The following is a 25,483-nucleotide window of genomic DNA, read 5'->3' on the forward strand; positions in this document are numbered from 1 at the left end:
CTAATTTTAACTCTGATTCCAACTTCCTTAATCTATGCCTCAATTTCCTCGTCTGTAAAATGGGGATAACACTGTTTGAATACCTCTAGTGGCCGTTCTAATTTGCACTTAATACAGGCAATGTTGGACTAACACCACAGTAAGTGGGATTCTGCTCCGAAGCGTGTCTATGAAAGTGGTAAAGTTGTGATTCTACACACTAGGTCCCTATGTATAAAATCAGAAATATAACTGCCTACTTTACTGGTCTTCTGCTTTTTTACTCCTATCAGCACTGAGGAGCCAGTACAGCCATGAGAGAGTTAGCTACTCTGCTTCACGCTGTCTTCAACAAAATTGTTAGCCAAGTTACGATTACAGAATTTATATTTAATATATATTGCTGGTGTGAGCCAGATAGAACCCAAATTGATTTTCAAATCCCAGGCTCACATTGATGGGAAAAAATTATTCTTTTACCTCTCATCTGAACAGATTTGATGTAGAAGTTACTGAGAAACATGGAACTTTATGATGCAATTTCTACAGTCGCTTGTCAGAGCAGAACTGCACTTTAACAAGTTGAATGTGATGGTTTGGGGGAGACTGAAGGCTCAATGTGGACTGTCAGCAGAGCTCAAGATCTTTCCAAAGGTCCTTCCGAAAATGTAAACTCTTTGGAGGATCAGAACTCAATGTAGCAAAAGAGGTAGTGAACTTAAAAGCAAAGTTATACTGTTGTTGTAAAGAAAGATCAGCAAACTATATCAATGGGCTGAGTTACAGGCTCTGATTCTTTGCTACCTTGCAGCTTCTGCTGTCATTTAAACTTATTCAAAATGGGTGCAAAAATGCAACTACCATTGTGAATGGAGAATTCTGAGTTGGTAACATTTTACTGACATTACATGCAAGTGACAATGATTATAGTAGATGCAAAGCAGTGGAGAATCAGGACCACAGAATATAAGGAAGTAAAACAAATTTTGACTTGTTTTAAGAGGCTGGAGGACTGGCTAGTTACTTAAAGTGAAAAAGGAATCCCTGATTAGAAGCAAACAAATCACAGTCATAATTTTCCATGATTTTTTTTAAATTAACTTCGTTGTTACATAGAACTCCCCTCTCCCCCAATGGCATGATCTCTTTAGGACATTCAGTAGAATTTGTGTCTGAATTGTTCTGCCTAATGTCAACTATAATCTGTATCACTCTTGTTCACACTGTCTGTTCACTTCTTGGCTGCACGTAGCAGCAGCCTGGAAAGCTGCTTTTCTGTGTGTGCAGTTATACACATTGTGGGAATGTAGGGCACAAACAATGAGTGTTGAAAAAGAGCTTAGAAGGGTTTTTTGAACTTGTGTTTGTTTCATTGCTAATGAAACAATTGATTTCTGCTCAAAGCATATGTGGCCACAATTCAAAGAAACATATACAAACTGTTTCTAGGAAGCAAAAGGCATGAAAGTGTTCAAAGACAAACAATGAAAAAGAGGAAAATCAGAAACCTGTGTCCCAAAATCTATGATGTGGCTGAAGAAAGACAAACAAGGAACTAGCCCAGGGGTTGGCAACCTTTCAGAAGTGGTGTGCCTAGTCTTCATTTATTCACTCTAATTTAAGGTTTCGCATGCCAGTCATACATTTTAACGTTTTTAGAAGATCTCTTTCTATAAGTCTATAATATATAACTAAACTATTGTTGTATGTAAAGTAAATAAGGTTTTTTTAAATGTTTAAGAAACTTCATTTAAAATTAAATTAAAATGCAGAGCCCCCCTCAGACCGGTGGCCAGAATCCGGGCAGTGTGAGTGCCTCTGAAAATCAGCTCATGTGCTACCTTCGGCATGCGTGCCATAGGTTGCCTAACCCTGAACTAGCCTATGGGTTGCTAAAGGCAGAAATGGTGCAGAACTATGCTGAAACCTGAGTGTGGGCTGCTACATCTCAAGCGGTATCCTTCTCCCAGATAGCTCATTTCTGTTAACTCTAGTTTGGCATGTCCTGTTTTTGGTAGCAAGCATCCAGATCATAATCTTCCCATTAGCCATATATTTTTCAGCCATTGAGAGGGGTAAGGTAATGTCTCTTTAAGGTTTTAGAGGTTGCGACATTGCTAAAAAGAGGTTAATTATGGCATAGAAAATATACAGCAGAACCTCAGAGTTACAAACTGACTGGTCAACCACACACCTCATTTGGAACCGAAAGTACGCAATCAGGCAGCAGAGACAAATAAAAAAGCAAATACAGTACAGTACAGTACTGTGTTAAACAAACTACTAAAAAAACAAAGGGAAGGTTTAAAAAAAGATTTGACAAGGTAAGGAAACTGTTTCTGTGTTTGTTTCATTTAAATTAAGATGGTTAAAAGCAGCATTCTTCTTCTGCATAGTAAAGTTTCAAAGCTGCATTAAGTCAATGTTCAGTTGTAAACTTTTGAAAAAACAAACGTTTTGTTCAGAATTACAAATAACCTCCATTCCCTCATAACTCTGAGGTTCTATCGTATTATCTCATCTCTCTTCAGTATTTACAAAAATAGAAAGGGATGCAGACTTGAGCTCCGAGTGTTACGCTGTATTAAGTATTACAAACAAGGTGTCATTTAAAGCTATAAGTGTATTGTTCAAACAAGTGGCAAAGGCAAGTTCCAGCACCAGTGGTGTTCTGGCATTTCTCTCTCCACACTTCCTGGTTCTTTTTGGTGTCAAGTGGAACGTTTTGGATCTGCTCAGTGATGAGCTGCCAAAGTCTTAACAACCGGTTCCCTATAAAAAGTTCTGATTTAAGGGGGGGGGAGTAGGGGAGGGGCCGGGGCAGGGGGAGACATACTCGTGGGGCCAGGGGCCCCTGCAGGGCCTGGGGCAAATTGTCCCACTTGCCCCCCCCGGCAGCCCTAGAGCTTGCAGCCCCCTCCCCCCTTACCTTGCCCGCAGCTCAAAGCAGCAGGACGACTCCGGAGCTCAGCTGAGCTGCCCAGATGATGTCAGCGGCTGGCCACGCTGCAGCTGGGGGAACCTCAGCCTCCCCAGCTGGGAATCCTGGGAGCAACAGGATGGTCTGGCCCACGGACCGGAGTTCTTTGCCCCCCACCCCGGCCCCCCCGGAGGTTTAACTCCACGGAGGTTCTTCGGAGCAACCATTTTGGCGAACCGCTCACTGGACTGGTGGGAACTGGGCTCAGCTCTGCTCTGCTCTGGTGCTTGGCTTTTCTCTCTTCTCTCTTCTCTCTGTTTTCTCCATTCTCTCATTCCTTTGTCCTCTTTCCTTTCCTTTCCTGTCTGGTCTTCTCAAGTCAAGTTAAACATAAAAAAAAAAATAATCTTAAAGGCAAAAAAAATTAGTACTTTAAAAAACACAAAACCACAACACACAGACTGTAGACACATTAGTATAATTCTCCTTTTCTCTTCTTATTTTTATTTTTTTTATTTATTTATTTATTTTTTTTTTTATTGTTTTTTTTTTTGTTTGTTGTTGTTTTGTTTTGAGATTTTCATGAGATTTCAGATTTCAGTGTCAGTAAAAGTGGCCTGTATCAGGCAGCCTTTTATGCCTTTGGGAAATTAATCAAGATAATCCTGAGGGACAATCCATCATGTCATCCACCACACTAAATCCACCACCTCCACCAGTCATTTTTTCAGTCTCAGCAGCAGCAGAGAAGAAGCAGAGAGAGATATGAGAATAAAACTGGCCATTCCACAGAAAACTCAGGATTCAGATCAGAGTTCAGGCATGTTGTCAGGGCAGTGTGGACAAGTTTGCATTTCTCCTGCAGTGCTGTATTTGCTCTTGTGATGTAGATAAAAGATTATTTAATAACTAACTTGAGAAACACTGATAATGCAAAAAAAAAAAAAAAAAAAAAAAAGAATGTTTATACAGATGAGATTTATTTAATGTTTTTTTTTTTTTTTTTTTAGAGAAGATAGATTTCCAGACAGAACAGACAGAGACAGACAGAACAAATGATGTGGATCTAATCTGATCTGAGAGTAATGTAATAGTACTGAGTAAATATAATGATTATTAATATCATTTACACTGATGTATATGAATGAGAGATCAGATCTATCTTTGGATATCTTGACTGATAGGATATATTTGGATTTATTTCTGATCTCTTCTGCCTCCCTGCCTGTCCTCCTAAGGTTTTTTTTTTTTTTTTTTTATTTCTTTTCTTTTTTCTGGCAGATCCTGCAGATAATCTTGCAATCTTGATGATTGATTGTGATGTGAAAAGGGGTAGTATGTTACAAATTTTGCATTAAAGAGTGTTGGATTTGTATCCAGGATTCAATACTGACATGCATCCTGAGACAAAACCTTGCTCAAGAATCAAATAATAGGAGCAGGTGGACCATGAGAAAGCAAACTCTTGTTTAACTTTTGGGAATTGATGGATTTCTCTGGGTAAAAACAAATGCTTAATTTAATTTGATTTTTGGTATAACTGTTTTGCTCCTTTAAAGTTCATGTGAAAATATTTCTAAATGGGGATTATATTCAACATTTTTTTCACTGAGTCTGAGTCCAATTTGCTACATTTTTTTTTTTTTTTATTTATTAGAAGCTTGTCTACCTTATTTAAAAGATAGTGGCTGAAGCAAGCATGTACTATAGAGTTCTATATTTTCTGAAAGGTTGTGTTCAATTTAGCAAGTTAAATATCAAGTCTTAACATTTAGATAAAATAAAAAAGTCCCAAGTACTGCTGAAAGGCATTTTGCTTTTGCAATATTCACATTAAAGGGAACACATGAGATTCAATAACAGCCAAATAATAGTACATAATGACAAACTGTCATGCAAGATAAGGAAATCAGCTGATATGGCAAAAGCATTGGTCCATAATAGAATCCCAGATAATGGGGCCAGGAAGAAACCAGTTGGGTCATCCTATCAGACTACATTATACTCAATACATCATAACTTCTACCATCTTATCTAACCTGTTTAATATCTGTAGGGATAGCGCCTTGGCCATCTTGCTTGGTATCAATTCTGCTACTCAATTTCTCTTATCACTAAGCAATTTTTTCCTGATGTCTAGTTGAAAATATCTTGCCTGGATTACTGCAATGAATAAAAACCCCATTGCATTTGTAACTGGAGCCCTAACCCTGGTGTCCTGACCCAGTTCCATTTTGAGTCATTATTATATTCCGCTTACCTAACATTTCCCATCTAGTTTTAGTGGAATATGGTGTTTTTCACTTTCTGTCGTAACCGTTACACGGCGTTCATAGGTGCTGGAACCAAGGGTGCTGGGGGGGCGGCAACACCCCCTGATTTGAAGTGGTTTCCATCATATACAGGATTTACAATTTTGTTCAATGGCTTTCAGCCACCCCCACTATAAAAATTGTCCCAGAACCTCTGACAGCGTTGCCATGTGCTGTTAACAAATGATGTCTTCTACAACAGAAGTGACTGCAAAGTAATCTGTATTAGTATGTAGGGTGTGTGAAGTGTTCTGAGATTAATCTCTTATCATAAATTGGTGTTATGACTATCCAGAGAATCTGTGAGACTGCAGTACTAAATGGACCTATATGCCACAGTGTGGGCTGTATGCTCTGCCATGACGTAATACAGACATTTGCAAACACATACAATGTTGACAAAGTACTCACTCCTTTCTCTGCAATGACAGCCTGAAACGTCTATGATTCCACTGCTATGGGGAGGGGGCAGTCGGGACAGACTAGAGAGAGGACTTCTTACTTCCTCCTGTTGTGGAGCCCTGGTTCACTGTGTTTCTCTGCACAGCTGCTTGTGGAAGAGGAACAAGGCACAAGGAACGGGGAGTAAGAGACCAGGTTCTCTGCAGTTAAGTGGCACCAAGCTACTGGATTAGGGTTTTATGAGGGAGGCATAACTGGTTTGTAACTAGGGCTTCTAGGCCCTATGCCCTAGATCCCCAAAGGTATTTAGGCCTATGGTAGCAATAATAAGGAGAGAGGGATTCCTTCCACTCAACCCAATTTCTGTTATTTTGTGCGTAGAAAGGGTGTTGTGGGTGAAGGACCCTGTCTTAATTTTTTAGAAAGTACACGTTAAAAATAATTCCTGGAGCTCTACCTTTTAATCTTTTTTTGTAAAACACCCCACAAAGCATTGACTCAAAAAAAATTGCTACTTTGGACCATTTATGGGAGGCCAACTAAACAAACATGATGGATTCATTCAAGGTTACGCTGAAACTGAATATATGGTTGGATTTTGGTAACTGATTAGTTTAATCTAACCCTGTTTTTATAGTCTTGTTAGAGAAAGGAAACAGCTGGTTGCAGTATAAAGAGTTTCTATGAAAGTCTTCTCAACTAATCTATATAATATACTGAAATTCTATTTCCCATTATAGTTCTGAGGTTGCAAGCAGCTGAACCTGGTGGATTAAATTACAGCTGGTCTCAACACAGAGTAAAATCAACCTTAAGAGAGAGCTTTTCAAATTTAGGCTCACTCTTAATCAGAGGCAGAAACTCTGAAGTTCAGACAGACAAGCATTTCAGAAGTAAACAATACTACAGATTCATGTTTGCTATTGTAGTAGGCTACAATATATCGGGAAATATACAAAGACTATTTGTATTTGGCAACTTGATGGGCTAGGAGAGGTTGGAAATAGTAGAGTCACCAGCAAGCCCATCAAGAGAAATTTGGGGGCCTGGTGAATCATTTTGCTGGGGCCTCACCCTTCCCATTTCACTTTACTTACACAGATCTTACTGATATTTTTAGGGGTGGGAGGGGTCTTTAGCTCTTGGCCCCAGTACAACTGACCCCAGCCCCATCAGCCCTGTTCACCAGTTCACCACCTCAGTAATGCTATTACCACTCCAATTCCTATGCTGGTAGTATTGGCCTATATTTCCCACTGGTTAGTTTCCATAGCCACATCAAAAACCACCAGCACTCTTGATATTAACTATCACTCAGCCAAGAAACCAAAAATTGGTCTCTCCTCCCTCTGCAACCAGGATACCAATCATTGGGGCAGTGATGAATGCATCTGCTGGCTTACAAGTATTGAGGGCACACCTAATCCAGGTAGTAATGTGTTAAAATATTTTACAAATCAAGTAATTAGGAGTTTCCTTCCACATCATCTTTCCCCACAGGTAAATACAGTTGAGATGAAGTTATTCATGTTAACAGTTCTCCTAAAAAACTGGCTCCTCTCAAAAGCTAAACTTTTCATGACAAAACGCCTGATTGTGCAGTGAAAACACACGCTTCTGGCCAACCTGCCCTCTTTCCTACTCCATTTCAGTCTTCCTTTCACAAGGGATACTCAGGCCAACAATAAAATTAGCATGGATTTGGTCCTAACTACTCTTTGGTGATTACACTTCACAGGGTGTAATGGAGTGTGAAAGAATCAAGTTCACAAATTGAATGAACTGTTTTCTGCAAGGTCAGGTTAACAGCCTAAGGCCAGGTACACACTGCCGCTACCACTGTGATTTTGTAAGCAGTTAAGGGCACAGTCAGCTTAAGTGGTTAAAAATTAAATAGTGTGGTCTGTCCACACAGCTACTTTTCTGCCGTCACAACAATGTTTTTACCTCTACACCTTGCACTCTGCCTAACCATGAGTGAATTCTGGGCAGCAGTCCCACAGATCCTTAGGACCAGTCGCCCCTGCCAGAAACTACAGGGAGTTTTACAGAGCCGACCCACCGTTCTGCCTAGGATCAAGGGATAATCCCCTGCCTCAGGGGTCACTATGGCCATTTTCCATCCTAGACTGTACTGACACTTCAGGATGCTTGATCTGCTTAGCTTCTGCATTCTATTGCTTAGCAGCCTGGACACACAGTGGGTCAGATATGGTAACAGCACCCAGAGCACTCAGGTGTTACCTGAAAAGGAGGCAGAAGCATATGCAGTTTATGTCCGGCTACAATGCCCTCCTTGTAGTTCAGTTCAACAGACTCAGGGCCGGGACAAGTTCTACCTATTGGTGAGACAATGTTATGGGTATCTAGACAGACAGTGACTAGCTGAGACATTTGCACGTAACTAATCCCATTTGACTCTGAGTTCAGAACCAGGAGCTGCCTCACTATGGAAAATCCACCTTTTCGGAGAACTGCTGCCCCTGTTGACAAGAGAGTTACCACAGTCCTGGACAACACTGACTGCAGCAACCAGTCAGGACTCTTTGATGCAGGGGAGAGGTGAGGAGGGAAAGGGTGAGACCAGAGTATTTTACTACAATAAAGCAAGTACCTGTGTGATTAATGTTACCAACATTTGTAAAATAACGGAGGGTTTGGAACCTAACTCTGCTGGGGGTGACTCCCTTCCCAGTTTTTACTCCTCAATCAGGCCATGGAGTTCTCTTGCTGTACGGTCATGCAGGCTGTGGTGGGATAACATAGGTCACTTCCTGGAAATAAACACTGACTAGTCTGGCAAGATTCATGATGCATGAACAAGAAAGAAATCCTGCTTCTACAGGAAGGGACACTGTCCTCTCCACGCAGGAATATCAGTTGTGTTTTCGTGATAACTGTGATTCAGTCTCTTCTGATCAGGGACTGTTAGAACCCAGTCATTCCTGTAGCTAGTTCAACAACATCTTGTTGAACAAGGTCATATCTTTTCTAAAGACATCCCCACAGAAAGAGAACAGGACCAATGAAGGAAGATTTGATCTAACATAGAAGTAACACCAGGGATCTGGGAGGAGAAATTAAGATTTGATCAAAACGTTTTCAGAGATCCTTTTGGGGCCATGAGCGATGAAAGGAGAATACTGTCATGTGACAGCAGTATATAAATCACAGAAAGAGTTGCTTTTTTCCCCTAACACTGAAGGAGGAACCATATCAGAAAAAGAAAAGTAATATTTATAACAGAGGTGTGACACACACAAGAGTGCTTGTAAGAGACTGATCTTAAATTTCCTGGCTCCAGAACATTTACCGTATGCTGTCTTAACTGTCCCTTATGAAGTCAGCCCTCATGGAGCACGGCTTCAAAGGGTTAATACCCAAAACATGATTGAGTCAGTAACCACAAACTAATGGATCCCATTACAGTATTATTCTTAAAACTACTTAGTTTCTTTCTCCTTCCTTGTGGAATTTCTACCTAGAGTTTTCTCCAACCCCTTCTGACCTTCGCTATGGACATAAAGACACTGTACATATCAAAGACAGATACTGGATACTAATCAAAGTGATGTGCCAATAGGTTATTAAGGAAGGTTTGGAGCTTACTGATCATTAGGAAGTCTTTTGTAATGAGAGACAGCCTGTGTCAATATAGTCTGATTAAAAACGCAGAAGGCCAGAGCCCCAGAATTTTGCTTATGATCATGTCAGAACCAATATATATATTTTTTCCATTTAAAGGTTGTGTAGCCTTTCTTCATGACTGGCTCTTTCTACAGGCCCTGAATAGCTATACTGGCCACATCCCCCTCCCCTCCAAAAAAGATTATCCAAACTTTGTACACTGAAAAGTTGAGCTAATAAAAACCTGCTTTTTTAATGAGCCAGAGAAATTTATAACAATTATCAAGACAGTCTGAAGCAATTTTATTTCTCCATATCTCACTGTAACTTTGCTACTATGATACACAGATGTACTGCGGTGCCACCTAGTGTCAAAATTCAAAGAGTTGTTTCACATGCACAGCTCTACATTAGTCAATGTTTAAAGGTGAGCAAATGAGCATAAACAAATATATGCATTTGCCATGACTGTGCATGCTGAAGAATCCATTTTCACATTCAGTTGTCATAACAGTGCACAGTTTTGTATCTGCCAGTTTGGAAACAAATGCACAGGTAAGTGAAAAATTATCCCAACAACAATTTAGGAGTGAGTAGTGATGAAAACTTCTCTCTCATATGATATTTAAGAAAAAGAAAAATCAATCTCAGTTCTGACGAGGTCATAATTCACTAGAGCACATAGTATACCGGACCAATTTTTTTGAAAAAAATCATAAATACCAACCTGTGCCTGACCTAAAACAAAATATTTAACAAGTTCTACTGGATACTAAACAGATCACAGGCCACAAATTGCTGGAGATGCAGCTACGCACATGCCTCATGGTTTGTCAACACATGGAGTTATTCTGGAATAGCTATTGTGGAATAACTATTCTGGAATAAGTGTGTCCATATGTGGAGTTATTCTGGATTAGTTATTCTGCTTTAAATTCACAAATGTTCATGTGTAGACAAGCCCCCATTATCACAGCCTTTGGTCCATGAAAACCAAACACCTGGATTATTATCTGCACCTGTTCCTCAAAACCACTAAACTATACCAATATCCCTTCTGTTAAACTGTTCCTCTTTAGCCTCAATGAAGATGCCTCTTGTTTCATACAAGAGTGAGTTTTACTCATACACTGGACAGAGACACACCCTCCCCCAGTCTCAGAGTGGAAATCAGATTTATCATCTACCATCATAGTGAGAGGGAGGAGGAAACATCTTCCAGTAAGAGTCAATGAGTCAATCTGGACTTGCACTGGGAAATGTGCAAAATATTTTCATGCCAGAGAAGCCACTTTATGATAACATGTTGATACTTTTTTCTCCTTCTCACTCTACCTCTCTCCTTTCCTTTCTTCTATGCTTCGTCCTCAGTTTTCATTTTGCACACATCAATAATATTAACACATTATTAAAAACAAATAAATAAGGTGTTAGCTGAATGCTGTTAATTGCTGCACTCCTACATAATGGCATACCCTTGTTATTTTGTTGCTTTCTATTTTTTCTCTAAATAATGACATATTTAGAACTAAACTGAAACTTTAAATGTTTTTCTTCGAAGTTTGCCCATCCACTGTTGTTTGCTCAGAATGAATGATTGTTTTGTTTTTTAAAGAAACCGCCATGACAATATATGTTTATTAGAACTAGCTGGAAAATGAGGTTTCCCTTCATGGAAAGTTTTGACTAAAATGAATTACACATACACACGCACACCACATTTTCAGTGGAACAAATCAAAAATGTTTTGAAATTTTCTGTGGAAAGCAGATAATTTTCATGAAAAATTTCATTGAGTCAAACCCTCAATTTTCCATTAAAAACTATTTAAATGTAAAAATGTTGGTCAACTCTAATAATTAGTGCTCACGAGTGCTGTCTGTGGCTGTATATACAGGATGGTACATTTCCTGCCCCAGAGAATTTACAATAGACTTCTTCCAATTCATTTTGTTTTGCTGTTGTCTGTTTATATTAAAATATCTATATCTATGGAGAGAAAAGCTTTCTGAATAAAAGGTAGAAAGAGTTTCATAACTACTTTGCTTGTCACTATTTATTCATGGTGAATGTTTACTTCTGCCCTGACACAGCTGGAACATTGAAGTTAGACTAATCAGTTTCATTGCAGCTCATCCGCAGTTCCATTCTCTCTCTCACTCTCTCCGACTTTAGCACTGCGCTGATGTGCGGATGTGTTTATGTTCACTGAACTGCCAGGGCATATTTGTGTCCTAAAACTGTTGTCAATTGTACTTTTAAAAATGTATTGCAGTGTACTCTCTGCTGAGCATCTTCCACTTTCATGGACATCAGTGGGAGTGGAGTGCACTCAACATCTCACAAGAGTCAGGCACAGTTGCAAAGGGGGGCGGGGGTCAAAGGACAATACATTTTCACCCACTGAGGACTCCACATCTACCCACCAGAGGGTAGAGTCTGCAGGACTCTATTGAAAGAGGTAACCTGCAGAGTAGTTAAAGACCAAAAAAAAAAGTAGATGTAGGTACATCTGTAAGGTTAAGACATGCTCAGAATAGATCTTCTATCATCCATAATGGAAAGTATTCAGGTATGAATTCCTCCGGCCAAGTCCCAGAGTAAAATTACCAGGAGTTTCTTTTACCCAGTCACATCAGGCATTAGACGCTTTTGGCGGGGCACTCGAGTGTAATCACAGCAGGTGGTGCCCCCTCCTGGTTATTCTGGAGATTTAGCTCTGCACAGCCAACACCCCTTCCTGCAGTTGCATTCTGCCACACTCTCTCTTTTGCCATCTGTGGCCCCTCTCTTGCTCCAAGAGCCGCTGCCTCCTTTTCGTGACTCAGCCCTCTAGCCAGGTCCCTCACCAAATATCCCCCTTGCGGGGTACCAAAGTCCTTCCGCACGACTGGTCTCAGGCAGTCTTATTGGGCACTACCTGGTGATACCACTTCCCCAGTGCGGGTAGAGGAACCCAGGCCTGGCCACTACTCCAGGTTCCAGTTTAGGGATCCTGTACCTGGCTACTGTGGTTTCACTTAGACCCTGTTGCTCCTTCCCTAGACTCCTGCCTACAGCTTTTGGTTCCACCCACTCTGGGTGTACCAGCTCAAACTCCCTCCTCACAGGGAGTAAATATAGATTACTGAACCTCGCCGTCTCAAACACACCTCCCTTTTCCCAGGGAGTGATTGCAGACCCCTTCTTTGCAGCCCCCAGCTGCTCTTAGCTGTATACAGACCTTTCCTGGCTCCTCCTTCAGCTGCAGCCTGGGGATTTAATTGGCCCCTTAACCCTTCCAGGGCTTGTGTGGGGTGGGTGCTCCTTCACAAAGCTTCAGCCCCAATACACTCCACCTTCTTCAGGCAGCAGTCAGATAGCTTCAGAAACTTTGGTCCAGCCTAAGAGCCTCTAATTCTACTTTTCCTCCAAAGCTAGTTTGGGACTACCTCCTCTTTAGTTCCTCTAGCCATAATGAGCATCGTCTGAAGGATTCTCCCTCCACAAGCAATTAGCAGCTGCAACATTTTTGCCATAAATTCTTTTTTCCCCTTGTAGATTCTAAACCTCTGCTTTATTTGCCTTGGGCTCAGCCATGTATAATTCATCAGAATTTTCTAAGTTGCCAAGTGTCACAATATTTGGTGATTTTATTTAAAGTCCCAGCTCCCAGAGTCAAGTAATTATGTTCATTACAAAAAAAGTTTCTAGCATGCATGGTAGCAGCAAAGAGCTTGAAATCATGAACCAAATGGACTCTAAAGGCTCAGAAATCAGAACACACATAAAAATAATAAAGATGTTATGATTTAAAAATAAAAAGCTCATGATTTTTAAGCCAATCTCATGATTTTTGAGGCCAGACTGATGATGGAAACTCTTGAAGTTGGAAATACTGGATTTTACACACCCAAATTTAGATTTGATTTAAAAACATGGTTATGTCTAAACCAAGTCCCTGATGCTGCAAGCTGCTCCACCTGAGTGGGCCCTTGTGCCTGCAAAGCAATCAGCTGACGTCAAAGAGGCTCTCCCTACCCAGAGCTGCTTGCAGAATCATGGCCCCTTTCATGAACTCAAGCAACTTAAGAGTTTATCTCGATCATATGGCCTATACATCACAAGCAATGCACCCTTTAGTCATGCTCTCACCCATAAATTCCCTCTTCCCTTCAAAGCTCCACATCAAGACCCTGGCCTCCCTCTTCAGTAATAATTCCATCCATCACCCATTTATCTGGAGGCTCCTCACCCAGCTGGTCACGGGCAGCTCTCATTTGCTGCTCAAAACCCTCCCACAGATTTTCTGTTGGCAGGATGTTCAATGTCTTCTTTCCCTCATCCCCTTTTACAGGAAGAATAATCAGGAGAGGAAGATTCCAAACCCTCCTCCCCTTCATGGACCAGTCTTTGAGAAAGTACCAGGGGGATCAAATAGACATAGGCAGAGAAACAGAAATGTGCAAGCTCCATTTGCAGTTTATCTCTGTGTAGCAATACTTAGACTGATGAAGGAAGTGTCTTTGGACTCTTTAACCTACTCTACAGCCCAATGACTGAGTACCTGAGGCACTCATATTCAACTGGAGAGGAGCATTCCACATAGTCTGTGTATACTTGTGCATGTGTCAAAACACTGCCTGAGAAGTGCTTTAATCCTTTAAAAACTGTTTAGATGCAGAAATAAAAAATAATGGAAAAATTCTGTTCATATTTGTGTTTTAATGAAAACAGCAGTTGTACACGACCTCCAAATTTACACACGGCAGTGAGCATGCATTGATTCCTGGGTTTGTTAATGTTTGCTGGGTTCCAGGATAAACTCAGACAATGGCTCAGAATTCTGAGTCTAGCCTGATTCAAAATAATCCCAAATGGATTTTGCGAGAGGTCTTAATGAACTTGTTGCATGCTCTGGCTCTTTTTGAGCTCTCAGTTGTTGCTCTGTGGCTGTTTCCTGTTCCTCTACATCTTTCTCCTGATCTCCTTCCTGTTCTACACAGACCTTTTTATGAGCTTTCTCCCATTCCTCTAAGTCTTTTTTCTGTGCTCTTTCCAGGTCTTCCCACAACATTTTATGAGTTCCTTCATGTTCTTCTGGGGCCTCTTTCTGAGCTTCCTCCTCTTCCTCTGGAACCTTTTTCTGAGCTTTCTCATGTTCCTCCAGGGCCACCTTCTGAGCGTTTTCTGGCTCATCCAAGACCCCTTTCTGAACTCTCTCCAGCTCCTCTAGGGAGTTTTTCTGCGCTCTCTCCAGTTTCTCCAGAGCTTTCTGAGCCCTCTTCTGTTCCTCCAGGGCTTTTTTCTGAGCTTTCTCTTGTTCCTCCAGGAACCCTTTCTGAACTCTCTCCAGCTCCTCTAGAGAGTTTTTCTGAGCTCTCTCCAGTTTCTCCAGAGCTTTCTGAGCCCTCTTCTGTTCCTCCAGGGCTTTCTTCTGAGCTTTCTCTTGTTCCTCCAGGAACCCTTTCTGAACTCTCTCCAGCTCCTCTAGGGATTTTTTCTGAGCTCTCTCTAGTTTCTCCAGAGCTTTCTGAGCCCTCTTCTGTTCCTCCAGAGCTTTATTTTGAGCTTTCTCTTGTTCCTCCAGGGCTTTCTTCTGAGCTTTCTCTTGTTCCCACAGTACCTCTTTCTGAGCTCTCTCCAGTTCCTCCAATGCTTTTTTCTGAGCTTTCTCCAGTTCCTCCAGGCCTTTTTGAGCCCTATCCTGTTCCTCCAGGGCTTTCTTTCGAGCTCTCTCTTGTTCCTCCAGGGCCTTTTTCTGAGCTTTCTCCAGTTCCTCCAGGCCTTTTTGAGCCCTATCCTGTTCCACCAGGGCTTTCGTTCGAGCTCTCTCTTGTTCCTCCAGGGCCTTTTTCTGAGCTCTCTCCAGTTCCTCCAAGGCCTTTTTCTGAGCTCTCTCCAGTTCCTCCAAGGCCTTTTTAGCCCTCTTCTGTTCCTCTGTAGCCTTCTTCTGAACTCTCTCTTGTTCATCTAGGGCCTCTTTCTGAGCTCTCACCAGTTCCTCCAGGGCTTTCTGGGCTCTCTCCTGTTCCTCTCTGGTCTTCTTCTGAGCTCTCTCTTTTTCCTCTAGAGTCTGCTGCTGAACTCTGGCCAGTTCCTCCAGGGCTTTCTGGGCTTTTTCCTGTTCCTCCATGGCCTTCTTTTGAGCTCTCTTCTGCTCCTCCATGGCCTTTCTCTGTTCTCTTTCCAGTACCTCTAGGGCCTTCTGAGCTCTCCTCTGCTCCTCGAGGGCAGCCTTCTGTGCTATCTCTTGCTTCTTATGAGCTTTCTCCAGTTCTTCCATAGCCATATGAGCTTTCTTTTGTTCTGCCAAGGCCTTCTGCTGGGCTCTTTCATGTTCCTCCAGGCCTTTTTTCTGAGCAATCTCCAGTTCCTTCAGGGCCATCTTATGAGCTCTTGCCAGTTCCTCCAGGGCTTTCTCAGCCCTCTCCTTTTCCTTCTGGGATTTCTTCTGAGCTCTCTCCTGTTCTTCCAGGGCTGCCTTCTGAGTTTTTTCCTGTTCCTCTAAGACCTTCTTCTGAGCTCTTTCCAGTTCCTTCAGAGCCAGCTGTTGAGCCCTTTCCAGTTCTTCCAGAGCCTTCATCTGGGTTCTCTCCTGTTTTTCCAGCACTTTCTTCTGGGTCCTCTCCTGTTCCTCCAGCAACTTCAGCAGAGCTCTCTCCTCTTCCTCCAGCTCCATCTGCTGAGTTTTCAACTGTTCTTCCAGCTCAGTCTGCAAAGCTATCAACTGTTCCTCCAGATCCATCGGCTGAACTGACTCTTGTTCTTTCAATGCCTTCTTCTGAGCTCTCACTTGTTCCTCCATTGGCTCCTGTTGATTGTCCTCCTGTTCTTTCAGCACTATCTGCTCAGTTGTCTCAGGTTCCTTCATGGATTTCTCCTGTTCCTCCAGGGCTGCTTTCTCATCTATCTCCTGTTCTTCCAGGGCTTTCTGAGCACTCTCCTGCTCCTCCAAGACTTTCTTTATCCTCTCTACCATCTCCTTAAATTCATCTTCCTTGCACTTTTGCTCATACTTCCTCCAGTGGTGGGTGATTTTCTGGGCCCTTGGCTGCACCTCATTCAGCATGGCATTGGTCTCTTCATCATAATCCAGCTGACAGGCCAAGGAGAGGTCCTTGGCAGCCTCCTGCCAGTAACCCAGGAGTCGGAGTGCTTTCCCTCGCCACTTGTAGGGCTGTGCGGAGTCAGGGTTGATATTTATGGCTCTGTCACAGTCTCTAATGGCAGCATTTGGCTTCTGCAACTGCACATAGACACTGGCTCGGTTGGCATATAAAATCGTAAGCCGTGGGTTCAGTTTGATGGCATCTGTGAACAAATCAACAGCTCTCTGAAGTTCTCCTTTAGCCACTGCAACAAAAGCCTCCCTCTTCTTTTCAATGGCCTGCTTCATCATTTCGTCTGTTACCTTCAGAGTCTCGTCCCCCATCTCTTGGGGCTCATCCTCATCGGGTTCAATCACTCCTTCGTTATCAGTCTCCAACTCACTCTCGGGTTCCTCACTGGACTCTTCCTCACTCTCAGCTCTCCCCTGGGCCTTCAGCTGGAAATTCTCCTTGTCACCATGGGCCACTGGAAGAGCTCCTTCTTGTACTGTAGAGTATTTAAGATGTGCACCCCATTGTTCCCAGGAGGCCTGAAGCTTAACTCTTTCATGTTTCTGGGTATCCTGAGGCTGAGCTCTTTCCTCTTCTTGCCAGGCCTCAAGCTCATCTCTTTCCTGTTCCTCAGGTATCTGAAGTTGAGCTCCCCCTGTCTCCTCCAGGGCTTTCTTCATTCTCTCCAGGGCCTCCTTAAATCTCTTTTCCTTTTGCTTTTGCTCATACTTTCTCCAGTGGTGGGTGATTTTCTGGGCCCTTGGCTGCACCTCATTCAGCATGGCATTGGTCTCTTCATCATAATCCAGCTGACAGGCCAAGGAGAGGTCCTCGGCAGCCTCCTGCCAATAACCCAGGAGCTGGAGTGCTTTCCCTCGCCACTTGTAGGGCTGTGCGGAGTCAGGATTGATATTTATGGCTCTGTCACAGTCTCTAATGGCAGCATTTGGCTTCTGCAACTGCACATAGACACTGGCTCGGTTGGCATATAAAATCGTAAGCCGTGGGTTCAGTTTGATGGCATCTGTGAACAAATCAACAGCTCTCTGAAGTTCTCCTTTAGCCACTGCATCAAAAGCCTCCCTCTTCTTTTCAGTGGCCTGCTTCATCATTTCGTCTGTTACCTTCAGAGTCTCGTCCCCCATCTCTTGGGGCTCATCCTCATCAGGTTCAATCACCCCCTCGTTATCGATTTCCAACTCACTCTCCTCACTCTCGGGCTCCTCACAAGACTCCTTCTCCCTCTGCGCTTTTTCCTGATCCCATGTCGTATCAGCGCTTTCTTTTGCCAGAGCCCTTTTCACTCTCTCCAGTGTCTCCCTGTGCTGACATTTTTGCTCATTCTTTGTTTTGTGTTCAGAATTCTTCTGGGTTCTCACCTGCACTTCCTTTACCACATTACTGGCATCTTCATCATAATCCAGTTTGCAAGCCAAGGCCAGGTCACAAGATGCTTCTTCCAAGAGCCCCAGGAGCTGGAGTGCTTTTCCTCGCACCTTGTAGGGCTGTGCTAAGTTAGGGTTGAGCTCTATGGCTCTGTTACAGTCACTAATGGCAGCATTTGGTTTCTGCAGGTGCACAAAGACATTGGCTCTGTTAGTATATGAGTTGACAAGGTATGGATTCAGCTTGATGGCATCTGAGAACAAGTCAATTGCTTTCTGAAGTTCACCTTTACACAGGACATCAAAGGCCTCCCTATTCTTTTCATTGGCCTGCTTTGTCATCTCATCTGTTAGCTGCAAGTTTTGGTCTATCATCTCTTGGCGATCATCTTGATCTGGTTCAATCACCTCCTCTGCATCAGTTTCCAAATCATTCTCTTTGTTCCTAGCCTCTTTCAGGACCTTATCTGCCTCCCTGACCATCTCACCTGCAGCTGTATGGCTTGAAGTGGGAGACATGGGATTTTCCATACTCACTACTGATTCCCGAAGGAAGCGGCGATCTTCAGAATTTATAAAGCCCTGATTCAATTTTGCCAAGTTCTGGATCTCACTGTGAACTGTCCTAGGATTCATGGTACCCATCCCAGGAGAGAGTATGGGACACAGTTTGGTCTCAATGGAGGTGGAAGGAAGGAAAAGCAGGAAAATGACTCACTCTAGACAAGGATTTGGTTACTATGTTAACTTGAGGCCTCATGGCAAACATCTTTCTTCCTTCTCCCATTGTCCTGAATCCTCTTACAAGGCTAAAAGTCATCCTCAGGGTCCTATTGACTTGGTTTTTGTGATGTCATAAATCATGTCATCATCAGAATCCTGAGATGTGTTCTTAAAGTCATGTGCTGCCAATGTTTTAAGAAGGAGTTCCCACAAAAATGTACCTCCTCAGACTATAATATATTTTGTCTACCGGGATGTGTATGCTGCAAACAGAAGTGGGTACAAGACAGGGGAATTTATTCATTTGTCTTCTCATTTGAACAAAAATTCTTTTTCACAACCATAGGCAGAATCTGGCTACCTATCTTCTATTAAGCTGTGCTTTTCTGATATGTTTATATTCCATTAGTGAAAATATACTAACTATGTTGATACTATAGCACAATGTTCAACTTGAGTACTTTGAAGCGGGGAATGGGAATGAAAATCTCGGGGTGAATGTGAGGGATATCCTCTGGGACATTTTCCAAACATTTGGGAGAACTCGTTTATGCCAAAGTTTTAAAAATTGCTCTTCATAAGCATTTTGAAGCAAATATTTCAGGGAGGATGACCTAGCTGCATCCAGACAAGCCAAGAACTCCACCAGAGTCACAGAAAACACCTCAGTTTACTTCAAAGGGATCCTAAAGTGTTTTCTGCATGTCACTGAGATGTAAGCATCTTTACATAACTTTTTTTTCATCAATTCAGGGTTGATGAGTCAGCCTCTGTGGACCTCCATCGCCTGTGATGCTGGCAAGCCAGATGCCAGCTTATGCCAAAGTCCCCATGCCTCACTTGGATACTGACAAATATATAGTTAGAATTAGTCTGGCTCAGCTATATATTAGTATTGATGAATAGATATTAGAGTTATAAAATGTGCTTAGCGTTTAGACTTTATTGAATGTTTGTAAGTTGCTGCATGCATTAATCTCACTTATAGCACCCATATTGTAAGGTAATATTGGAGCATTTGCATTGTGATTCTCTGTAATTGTGTAAATCACTAGACAGGAAGGAGACATGAATTAGTATGAAACGCTAGCTTTCAACAGAAGGTGTTAGGTCTTGCCTAACAGAGAAGGCCCATAGACACCAGATGAACTACTGTGGAACATGTAAGGATAAACTACTTTTTTGATTGCTCTTCCCATCCCCCTGCTCCTCCAATGAAGAGAACACGTGAGTGAATTCCTCCCATCAGCTGAACTGGCTGCTCAAACAAGGGATGGGGGGAATGGGATAAAAAACCCTAACAAGAAGACTCTTGAGTGCAAGGTTTTCTAGGCATAAGCAAGAGATCTCACGTGTTTAGCCTGGATTAGCCCTAAGGGACATATAGGGCTTGCTTATTATAGAAGTTTCTATTACCTTTTGGAGCCTAAGACAGTAACTCATTTGTGTGTGTATGTTTACCTGCTTTTACCCTTGTCAATAACTCTCATATTTCCTTTTCCTAGTTAATAAATCTTTAGATAGCTTATTATGGGATTGGCTACAAGCGTTGCTTTGATGCCACTGACCTGGGGTAAGTGACTGGTCCTTTGGGACCGGGAGTAGCCTGAATATTGTTGTGATTTTGGGGGTAAGGGACCATCTGTCACAAAGGCAAGGTTGCCTAGGTGACAAGATACATCGGAGTACCCAAGGGGACTGTGTGTGACTCCATGATTAGACTGTTATAGTGCGTGAGGAGTTTATACTTGGTACTTGGTTGACGAAATCTAAGTACAGAGCTCACAGCCGATTTGGGGTTTGTGCCCTGCTCTTAACAGTTTGCCTTGAGTGCCACTTTTGAGCCACTGCAGGACAGCTTCAGTAGGTTGACTCTCCATGGTACAGTCCATTAGATATCAGACTTTCCTAGGCATTGACTTTGTGTCATTTCTAGAATTGGGTTCTGCTCTCGAAGTTCCAACAGTCTGGACTGGCACGGTGGGGTGCTAGAGCAAGGACGTTTCTCAGCTGTAAGATCATTTCTCCAAGTCCCTCCATGTCCCATGGCCAGGCCAAGGCGAAATCCTGCCACTTCTTCCTCCACAACATACAAAAAATCTGTCCTTTCCTATCCATCTCAATGGCTTAAACTCTTGTCCATGCTCTCAGCATCCCACTTCTCAACTACCACTTCCTTCTCCTCCCCTCTGACCTTCTGGATATCCACCTCACCTTCTTGTGTTGATGAGAGAGAGAAGCTTTTGAGCTACACAAGTTCTTCTTTCCCAGACCTGAAGACAAGCTCTGTGTAGCTCAAAAGCTTCTCTCTCGCACCAGTTGAAGCTGGTCCAATGGAATATGTTACCTCATCCACCTTGCCTCTCTAATATCCCGGGACCGACATGGCTACAACACCGCACACTGCACTATGTATCAAGTTCATACTTCTTGGTCTTGCATTTATAGCACTACATCCACACATCTCCAGTGTGTACCTCAGACCTTGTCTTTTTCCAGGTTTCCCCCAACCTTTTTCCAGGTTTCCCAGGTTTCCCTCAATCCTCCCTTCAGCCAATGATGGCCTTGTACATGGAGCTTCCACTCAAAACCTCCTCACCAAGCGACCTCTCTTCACTTAAATTGTTTCTTATAATTCACTTCAGCCAGATCATCTATGCAGAGTCAATACACTTAAGACAAAAACCAATCAAAAAAGAAATGCTCAGTATAGCCCGGAATCAAGAATTAGCACAGGACCAATAGAAAAATTTACTATTCTAAACTATCAGAGCGGCAGACCCTTAATAAAATCAGTTATCCTAAATATGCTAATATGTTATGATAAACATGCTAATTATGCACAGCTCTGGTACTGAGAAAAAATGTCTAGTGATTTCACCCTCCTCAGCTTACCAATCCATTTTTTTAAACTCAAAAAGGGGAATGAATGGAAAAAAAGAGATGAAAAACTAAAACACAAATTAGACCGTGACTTTTACTGTAGTAAGTGTAATGGTGCCACCTAGTGGAAGAAGGTGATTACTTTAAATGTCTCAAACATTTATATTAGCTATGTCAAGGGTTCTCAAACTTCATTGCACTGCGACCCCCTTCTAACAACAAAAATTATTACATGACCCCGAGGGGGGGACCGAAGCCTGAGCCCATCCAAGCCCCACTGTCCCAGGCAGGGGGCGCAAAGCCAAAACCCAAGGCCTTCAGCCCCAGGCAGGGGGCCTGTAATCTGAGCCCTGACACCCACGGCGGAAGCCCATGGGCTTTGGCTCTGGGTGGTGGGGTGCGGCTTGGGCTTTGGTCCTGGGCCCCAGCAAGTCTAAGCCAGCCCTGGCGACCCCATTAAAATGGGGTCCTGACCCACAGGTTGAGAATCACTGATCTACATGTATAATACAATCTCTAAATATATTTTTCTTAAAATGGTTGCATGAAAAATGCAGAAGGAAACACATCTGAAAATAAAAATTCATTTCATGTTACCACTTAATAGTTTAAAGCAATAATAAGTTAAACAGATCTTCAATTGGCACCCTTAAATGTTGATTTTTTTCTCTTTTTTTCTTTACCGTTTTCCTTAATCAAATATGATAAAAAATTGTCTAGGCAGACAGATTGAAAATCTATCAGTCTGGCTACTATATGGTTCTTCATCCAGGTGCTGATTTTGAATGGCCTTAAGAAACCTGGGGAGATGATGCTGTTTACAAAATACACCTTTAGCTCTTTGTATATATAAAACAAAACAGGTGAGATTCTCCACTATGCTACGGCTCCATTGCACTACTCTGGTCCTCCAAGTTGACTTTGCTAAGAGGCTATGCCAGCCTAACCAACTATGTGGGAATTTCCCATCTATAAATGGACGCCCCAGATGGCTGTGAGCTGGATAGCAGCATTACACCACCAGAGCTTTCATCTCCCAGAGTGCAGAGCATGGCTGGGGGAAAGCGGCTTGGCTGGTGTGCTGCCATGCCTTGGAAATGCCAGGCTGTGAGAATGGTCCCTTGTGATCATAGGCAACTGGGTATAAATTACAACAGCCCTATGGCTGCTCCACCTTACATCACAGGCCAAATTGGTACCGGGTGCCCCCCAAAACCATGAAGTGGCATAAAAATCTTGTAGTGAGTAGCATAGCCACCAACTCTATGGGTGCTGTGGGGCTGGAGCACCCATGGAAAAAAATGGTGGATGCTTAGCACCCACCAGACACCTGCCAATCAGCTGTTCATCAGTGGGTGGGTGGGAAGAGTGGTGGCAGAGTCTCAAGGAAGAGTGGAGGGTGGAGTACCCACCTGGAAAAATGAAAGTCGGTGTCTGTGGTGAGCAGAATATAATCTGTCTAGGGCATTAGTAATGCACACATTACTGTAGTAGCTGGGCAATCTTGAATGATCACAAGCAGTCAGAAACTCTGTTTTGTATTTGATCCAGAAGTTAGCACTTCCAACAGTATTATTCCTCCTCTAATACTATGCTGGGCAATGGTTCAGTAAAGACACTTTGCTAGAGGTCTCCTATTCTTCCACTGACTCTGCCTGACCCCAGTTCAGTTTATAAGATCTGACAAGATCATAGCCTGAGTTATTATGGCTGCATATTTATTACAATATTATCAACCTGTGGATGACAGAGTTAAATACATTGTAATCCATGCGATCACAGGTGTGATGAAAAATTCTGGAATTATTTGTCAGAATTGCCAGTCACAAAGCTTATCCTATCAGGTGCTGCTTTCTACTCAGATGATTAAGGAGCAGCGTAAATATTTGTTTACATAAGGATCCATGTATATATAAAATAAAAATCAGGCACATATTGAATTCTGAGGCTGTCATTCTATTTTGGACTTTGGAATTTTCAGATGTTGATCACACACAACTGCAGATGAAATTAACAAAAGCGGTGAGCGCTCAGCAATTCTGAAAATCCTGGTAACTAAATAAATGATTCAAGCTTCACTATTTTAGTTTGATGAACGGTAACAAGGACCCCTTGATGGAATTATAGCAGCACAATTCACAGCTGCCTGTTATTTATGTTCTATAATGTGTCACCAACACCTGTTATTGCAGTAAAATGTTTCTGCTGGTATTGCAATGAGATTGTAAGCTCAGATGTAAATAAAATTTTGCTTTTCTCTTGACAATGGCATAAAAGGTTAGAAACCAGAAGTAATCAGGAATATTTTAAAATCAAATGTGATATAAATCCATTGTGTTGTTATAGAATTTCATATCTATACAAACAATAGAACTTTCATTTTTCAGATGCATTTTTGAATGCGCGCTTGTATTATTAAAGGTTTTCAAGAGATTCATAGGTTACATTGCTCAATCTCCTCCATCATTTCTGCACTACTACTTCTTGTGTTTAATACTCACCCAAAAGGCAGGCTAGCTGGAGAGAGGACTCTTAACTGCATTAGCACCCAGGTCAGTCTCAGGCTCCTCAAGGTTTTGGAAATATCAAATTCACACTCCTCATGCCCAGATGCTTTACACAGGTACCAGCCTAGTCACTCCCATTCACAACTTGATAGCTATTGCTACAATACCTGGTGTAAAACTGGTAACAGGTTGACTGCTCTACTGGGGAGTAAAATACATTGCATGTAAAACTGAGATCCACACTATCAAAGCTATAATTCTTGATTTCTTCCCCCTCCCTGCCACCATACACACACTTAACCAGACAGACCATGATTTTCAAAAGCTTTTGTGGATATTACAAATTTATTAAAAATACACTATCATGCCATCAGGAGTGACTCATGGTAGCTCAGTGGTTTGAGCATTGGCCTGTTAAACCCAGGGTTGTGACTTCAATTCTTGAGGGGACCATTTAGGGAACTGGAGTAAAAATCTGTCTGGGGATTGGTCCTGCTTTGAGCAGGGGGTTCGACTATATGACCCCCTGAGGTCCCTTCCAACCCTGATGTTCTATGGTTGTGAGTGCCTATCTCAGCACAGACACCACAAACTGGTGGTGAGTTCTATAATTAGATTTCACCAAGCCAGTAACAAATGTGAACTCCTGGATCACTATGACAGTCTTACTGTGGAGTCATGGACGGTCCCCTTTAGCCCTCCAGACAAACTGGACTTTGTGATAAATTGTCACTTACACCAAAAATTACACCGTGCATATTCAGGCTGCTCCCAGTCCCAAGAGACCAGTCACTTACCGCAGATCAATTGGTACCCTAGAATGATCTTATACCAATGACAACACCTGTAGCCAATCCTCTATTAAACCACCTAAAGGTTTATTAACTAGGAAAAAGAAATAAGAGTTATTTACAGGCTAAAGCAAACAAACATATACATACAAATGGGTTTATCATCTAAATCCTAAGAGTTGTAGTGATCTGTTAATTCAAAGTGTCTTTCAGGGTGGAACCAGGAGCAGCCCCTGGAGATCACTTCAGTTTGGTGTCTCAAACCCTGTTAAAGTTCGAACACCGAAAAAGATGGAAAATTTTCCTGTGAGTTAGTTTTATTTCCTTCATTTAGCTTCCAAGTCCACAGGATGAGCTTCCTTGCACCTAGCATTTCTAAAGTGTGACTTGGCCATTAACCAGTCCTTTGGATTGTGATGTTCCTTGATGGTCCAGCTGATTTTGATAGTCTTTCTGGATGGGCAAGGGCAGGGGAACAATGCCCGTGCCTGGGCTCACATGTTCAGAGTACACATTTTCAAAGTTATAAAGCAAAACTTACATATTTTCTTACAGCATGGAATACAGACATTGCAAGTGAGATTAATGGGTGCAGCAATTGACAAGCATTTCAAAGTCTAAACACTAAATACATTCTTATAAGACTACTATGTATTTTGAGAAAAACTAACATACAGGTGAACTGGTCTGGTCTCCAGCTATGAGCTTGTTAGTTCTTAGCTAATGCCTGCAGTCTTGGCAAGAGCTGGTACCTGGTTTGCCAGCATCACATACACTAAAATGGAATCAGATGGATCAAAGAGAAAGTGGGTGACAACTTTAATCGCTGTATCAGTGATGTGAATCCAGCCCAAATTGGTGGTGACCATAAA

General features: G+C 42.3%; 1 protein-coding gene across 1 annotated transcript; it reads right to left on the reverse strand.

Moving 5' to 3' along the window:
- Nucleotides 1-13,924: 13,924 nt before the first annotated feature.
- LOC120397358 (trichohyalin-like) lies at nucleotides 13,925-18,531 on the reverse strand. Its single transcript, XM_039523051.1, has one exon. The coding sequence runs from the start codon at nucleotides 18,350-18,352 to the stop codon at nucleotides 14,072-14,074; it is 4,281 nt and encodes a 1,426-aa protein (XP_039378985.1). The 5' UTR covers nucleotides 18,353-18,531; the 3' UTR covers nucleotides 13,925-14,071.
- Nucleotides 18,532-25,483: the final 6,952 nt, after the last annotated feature.

This window comes from Mauremys reevesii, linkage group 2, assembly GCF_016161935.1.
Source record: "Mauremys reevesii isolate NIE-2019 linkage group 2, ASM1616193v1, whole genome shotgun sequence".
Taxonomy (NCBI): Eukaryota; Metazoa; Chordata; order Testudines; family Geoemydidae; genus Mauremys; species Mauremys reevesii.

Coding starts and splice junctions, on each gene's coding strand:
- LOC120397358 (XM_039523051.1), bottom strand. CDS start 18,352: ATGGGTACCATGAATCCTAGGACAGTTCACAGTGAGATCCAGAACTTG.